Source organism: Crocodylus porosus, unplaced genomic scaffold, assembly GCF_001723895.1.
Source record: "Crocodylus porosus isolate Cpor-Errol unplaced genomic scaffold, CroPor_comp1, whole genome shotgun sequence".
In the NCBI taxonomy this organism is placed as follows: Eukaryota; Metazoa; Chordata; order Crocodylia; family Crocodylidae; genus Crocodylus; species Crocodylus porosus.
In genome coordinates, this window is record NW_017728924.1 from 5,317,186 (window position 1) to 5,323,169 (window position 5,984).

At 47.5% G+C, this 5,984-nt stretch overlaps 1 protein-coding gene across 1 annotated transcript; it reads left to right on the top strand.

Annotated features, from left to right (window-relative positions):
* Positions 1 to 682: 682 nt before the first annotated feature.
* On the top strand, positions 683 to 3,964 carry LOC109313622 (protein CXorf40A-like). Its single transcript, XM_019540266.1, has 3 exons — positions 683 to 705; positions 2,090 to 2,386; positions 3,636 to 3,964. Exons 2-3 carry the CDS (start codon positions 2,134 to 2,136, stop codon positions 3,884 to 3,886), a joined length of 504 nt encoding a protein of 167 aa, XP_019395811.1. The 5' UTR covers positions 683 to 705; positions 2,090 to 2,133; the 3' UTR covers positions 3,887 to 3,964.
* Positions 3,965 to 5,984: the final 2,020 nt, after the last annotated feature.

Genomic DNA, 5,984 nt, shown 5'->3' on the forward strand with positions numbered 1-5,984 from the left:
CAACCCCCTGCTCCAAGTAGAACCAGCCCCTACTTCCATCATCCCAGCCAAAGCTTGGTCTACCCACGGCTTAACAGCCTCCAAGGATGGAGACTGCAGGCCCTCTCTGCATAACCCACTCCTGTTCACCAGCCTCCTTGTGAGAGTTTTTCCTACTATCCAGCCTAACCCTCCCTCGCTGCAGCTGGAGCCCATTGCTCCTCACCCTGCCAGCCACCACCGAGCACAGCCCAGCTCCATCCTCTTTGCTGCTCTCAGACCCCCTCAGCCCCCCCGTCTCCTCAGTGGTGACACGTTTCCAAGCACGAGCTTCCAAGCAAACTGGGTTTTTTTGTATAGCTGGAGAGATATTTCTGCGATGCGATCAGGGCCCGGCCGCACCTGCTGGGGGAGGTGACGGCTGCCGACTCACTCGGGGCAGCGCTGAGGCCGGGCCTGAGGTGCGGCCCCGCCGGAGACCAGCGCAGAGACCCCTGCCCCGACCTCGCCTCAGGGCCTGGAAGAGCGGCTGGGAGACGCGCCCCGAAAGCGGCCGTTGGAGGGGGCGGGGCTTCGCCCGAGCGCGCGTCGGACGGGGGCGGGGCTTCGCTCGAGTGCGCGAAGGGCAGGCGGGGGTGGGGCTAAACCCGAGTGCGCGGGGGGCGGGGCCACCGTGTGCGGCTGCGCAGGAGACAGGGCAACGAGCTGCGCCGGGCTGGGCTGTAGGTAGGTCGAAGACACGTGCACGGCTTTATATACGGGTAGGTCAGACCGTGTAGTAGCCAACTAGGGTGGTACTAGTGCATCGTGTAGCCATGGGTTTTATACACACACACACACGCGTGCGCAGGGGCCTGTGTGTGTGTATGTACGTGTGTGTGTGTAGATATCTAGGTCTGTCTGTCTAGATTATCTGTGCACCTAGATCTATCAGTGTGTCTAGATAGAAAGATGTATCTAGATCCAGCTGTCTAGATCTAGACAGGTAAATAGATATATCTTATTTAATTCATCTGTAAAGGTGTGCATGTGTAACCCTGCCTTACAGCTGTCGCTCGGGTGTGATTAACCCCTGATCAACATCACTGTGCCACGGAAACTCCTGTGGAAAGTGCTGGATGCAGCTATGCTGGCAATGCTGCGCATGTCTACACACGCCATCAGTGCAAAACAATAAACTCCGGTGCTTATCGCACCAGAGTTTATTGCTCCCAGGCATGTCATTTGAACGTGCGCTCGGGACCACAGTATGTTGAGGCAGGGTGGAGCAGCCCCAGCTGGCGGGGAGCCCCAGGGGTCAGTTTGCTAGCCCAGGGCTGCTTCTGCGTGGCTAAATCATATCTAGTCTGTATAGTGTATATAGTATGTAGACACATGCAGTGGGAGCCTTGCTTATACTTGCACACATGCTCTCTCTCTCTGCATATGTACATATATATGTATTACAAGCTTTCATGAGCTCGACTCAACTTCATCAGACACTGAAGCATCTGTGCCAGCCGAAGGTTGTAGACTAGACTTGCCGTAGAGTTAGAGATGATTTTAGGCTTAAAACATTCACCTAGGATTTAGGCGTGTAGGGTTCAGTGCTTAGCTCAGCTGCAGACTCTCATTTGTGTAATTCCTCTCTTCCTGAAGAAGAATGCTTTGCACTCAGAATGACCTGAAGAAGAAAGCTTTGTCTTCAAAAGTTTCTCTGGCTTTATCCCAACTATACAGTTGGTCCAAAAAAAAAATCACCCCCCAAAGATCTAGCTTCTCACATTCATCTGTTCCACAGTAAATTTTGAGTTTGTCCATCTCTTGGGGCAAGGATGTCCCCTCATTCAATATAGGGGCTTTTACAACAAGGCCCTGAGTTTCTTTAGAGCTTCTGGGTCATAACCTGGGTTAGAGGGTTTCAAGACAAATTGAGTATTGCTTAAAAATTTACTGCTTCCATCCAGAAAACCAGGCATTTCAGAGATACAGGTGTTTGAATAATTGGAACATTTTGTAACATTTTCAAGGCATTTGTGCAGGCAGTTTGCTGTGTGCACTGACAGGTAGATTTGGCAAGCCCCAACATCAGGATGTTGTGTTAATTATTTTTCTTTTCCTAACTGATCAGGTTGTGACAGCAATGCCAGGTGAAAGGTGCAGCACTGAAGAAAGATGAGATTTGGCTGTCTTTCTTTCCGGCAACCCTATGCTGGGTTGATTTTGAACAAAGTCAAAACAATAGAGACTCGTTGGCGTCCATTGCTGGCAGACTACAAGAACTGCACCGTTGCTATTCACATAGCTTTTAAAGACTGGGAGGATGAAACGTGGAAAGAGGTCCTTTTGAATAGACTTGATATGACACCTACACAAGTTGCAGAGTTGTTAGATAAAGGGGAGAAATTTGGCAGAGGAGTTATTGCGGGTAAACAGTCTTGAGTTCATTTTTTCTATGGGGCCTCATTGTAAACACTTTCTCAAGCGTACATTTTTAACGTGTCTCTAGACAGTTATTTCACAGCTTCATCATTTTTGGTGAAGTGCTGCAGAGCTTACAAAAGCCTTTAACATAGAAAACTAAGTAAAGATAGAAGTTTAGAATCTTGCTTTTCTTTCTACTCGTATATACTCAAGTCAGAACAGTTTTTCCAACTGCTAGAAAACTGAGCTGCCTGTGCAACCTGCTAGTATTATCAATATTCAGATCCATTTGTCAGTTTTCTGCATTACAACCAGTCAAATCAGTTAAACAACTAAAAGTTATGTGGCAAATACGATGTTGCTAGAAACAGAGTAATATTCAGCTTACTTTTCCAAACTGGAACTGATTTTAAAGGTAACTCAAGTAGAAAGGTTGGTCCTCATTCTATTAAGATTTTATATATGTCCCTTTTATTTTAAGACTGTTGTTTGTGTGAGTGGTTCTTTGCACATCTGTAATGTTTTGTAATGAGTTGAGCGTTGTTCCTCTATTCTGTAATGTGTTGCACATGGCAGACCCCCCACTAAAATCACTGGAATAAGAAGCTGATTCAGAGATGTATCCACATATGTATTGCAGGTGCCACAAATGTAGCACAGAAAAGGGGATGCTAATTTTTTTCCATGTAGATCCATTCCAAATGCATAGAGTTTTAATTTAACTTCTGTTCTGCAATACCTTCTTGTCTAAATCAATTCGTTTGTCACATAAGTTATCTTTAGAATATTTGAAGTTATTTCCTGAAAAACAAGTGATTGTTATCACATATAGCAAAAAGGGCCTACATTTTTTAGGCACTTGGTGATACGTGGATTAGTAAACCCCAGCATGAGTCAGATGCTAAATTGTGAAAAGAGATGAAGATGAAAGCTTATCTGACTTTTCTAAATATACTTTTTAGCCTCTGAAAAAAATGAAAATGTCTTCTATCTAGTAACCATTTTACTTTTTGTTGACGTTTTAATAATACAGGATATTTTTTACACATGCTCAGGGGGGAGGGGCATTTTAATTAGAGCTGTTCTCAGGAGTTGCTCTAATTAAAATGCCCGGAGCATCTCGTGTATTCAGTGTCCTGTGTTTCAACATGGCAGCAGGGTGCTTTAACTAAAGCTCATTTGGTTGAGCATTTATGTTGGAAAACTTTGGTTTTGGAAGGAAAATCAACCACATCTTTGCTTTTATAATGCAGGGCTAGTTGACATTGGAGAGACAATCAAGTATCCTGAAAACTCATCTCCTGAAGAGACTTTGGAGATGGAAAAGAAAGCTGTACTGATTAACCTGCAACAGAAATACCTGACTGTGATTTCAAATCCAAGATGGCTGTTGGAACCAATTCCTGCTCGAGGAGGCAAAGACGTGTGGCAAGTGGACATCCCCGAGGAGCTACTCCCTTTGGGACACGAGGAGTTGTCCCAGGCTACGTGTGTTGATACCTAAGCATAAAACTGCAGCGTCAAACCTCACCAGTTCTGCTTTTCATGGGTCTACAGGACTGATTTAGGGTACTTCTTTACCACAGCCATTGAACACGTTTGTTTAAATTTACCTGTTAGTCTACCTGTTAGTTCCATTGACTCGCATCCATTTTTTATTAGAGTGGAATGACCCATGTAAATAAAGCACATGTGTATGTCTTTGCATCTAAGTAAGGCCAATTCAAAATTCAGGATGCCTATTTCAGAGTGAGATGCTATTATTGTAGGATGCGAGTCTCATTTTGAAATTACAAGTTTCTGCTCAACTGCTTGTAAGCATACGCACCGAGAAACCACAAATACACTCACATAGCACAACCTCTGTTTATAGTTAGCTTAAATCTAGTTTGAATTACATATCCCAATTTACTCAGATTCCAATTACAGTTTGTTATATTGTATTCTTTCAGTTCTTGTCCTAAATGGTTGTGTGGTGCTTCACGGTGCTAAAATTTTATGACAGTTGCATTTCATTAGTGGGTCGATACAATATAAAAGACCTCGCATTCATGGGAAGCAGGAGGGCTGTAGAAATGGAATACTTGGGTAATAATCAAATGCACCTTTGCAGTACAATAGTTTTATTTTCTGTTTATAGCAGGAGTGGGCAAAGTACAGCCTGTGGACTGGATCAGGCCTACTGAGGGGTCTTGTCCAGCCTGCAACACATCCCGCAGTCCCACCTGGCACAGTTGTAGGGGGTAGCTTGGGCTGTGGTATAACCCGCAGGGCAGGGCATTCTCCTGGGTTGCTGGGACGGGGCTGTAGTTTGGTGAGGAGTGAGACGGGCAGGAGGGGCTGGGGAGACCCTGGGATCTTAGGACGGCGACAGCGTGGGGCCAGGGCCTGGGGCAAAGCCCCAATCTGCCCACGTGTCCCTGTGATGGGCAAGCAGGGGGGTGCAGGGAGCAGATCACAGCTCCGCCCCACTCCTGCTCTATCACTGCCCCAAGACCCCAGTCCTGGACACAGCTCCCTACCTGGCCCCAGACCAACCCTGCCCGCCTGGCTGTGCATCCTGGCCAATCTCCATGGAGAGCCTGGGATTGCAGGGCGGCGATAGCGCGGAACTGGGACAGAGCCCCAGTTCTGTGGCGGGGCCGTGCAGGCGCTGGATCGCAGCTCTGCCTCGGGGCTGGACCCGGCCCTGCAGTGTCACTGTCCCTCCATCGCAGGGTCTCTGTGGAGACTAGCGGGGGGCTGTGCGGCCAGGCTGCCAGGATGGGTCCGTGCCTCAGTGGGGAGCTGTGTCCAGGGCTGCGTGTGGGATCTTGGGGCAGTGACAGCATGGGGACAGGGCTGGGGCAGAGCCCCAATCTGCTCCTTGCATGCCCTGGCCCACAGAACCAGCACCCATCTCAGGGGTGTGCAGGCAGTGGATTGCAGCTCTGCCCTGGCCCCGCACTGGTACCGCCACATGACCCAGCTCTGCAATCCTGGGCTCGTCTGCCTGTCCCACTCCCAGACATTGGTCCCCGCCTGCCCATGGCCCCATCCCACATAAAAAGTTTTGGTAAGTTGTTGTGGGGAGGGGACACCCTGTGTGGCCCACAGGCCCAAATAATTGCCTACCCCAGCTTTATAACATGACAGAGGTGCTTTGGAGGGTGAGAACAGGCTTGGCATTAGAGATGTTTGGATAAAATATAATAAAAGAGGTATAAGCTTTGAAATTACTCACACATGGAAAACATTAATAAATTATGGGAATGTAATTTTTAAAATAAATATTAAAGTGAGTGTGAAAACTTATGACTAATCTGAAAGACTAAGATTTTATTAGCACAGAGGCAAATCCCATTCTATCCTTCCCACTGTGTTGGGGATGAGCAGAACCTCATCAGTTAGATTGAACTGTGGAGCCTGCACAATGGCACCTGCTGCCCTTGGTCATCATAAAACATACAGGTCCTTTGTCTCCAGGTGCATAGGAGGTACATGGGGGCAGGCTGGCAAGAGACTGAATGGAGGATTTGCAGTTTTGTGGCTCCAACAGTAGTGCCCCACCAGGAAGGGAAGGCTATGTAAGATACCACTGAATCCATTTGTCAAGCGGCTGT

Coding starts and splice junctions, on each gene's coding strand:
- LOC109313622 (XM_019540266.1), top strand. CDS start 2,134: ATGAGATTTGGCTGTCTTTCTTTCCGGCAACCCTATGCTGGGTTGATT. Junction 2,387..3,635: donor TGGCAGAGGAGTTATTGCGG/GTAAACAGTCTT, acceptor TTTATAATGCAG/GGCTAGTTGACATTGGAGAG.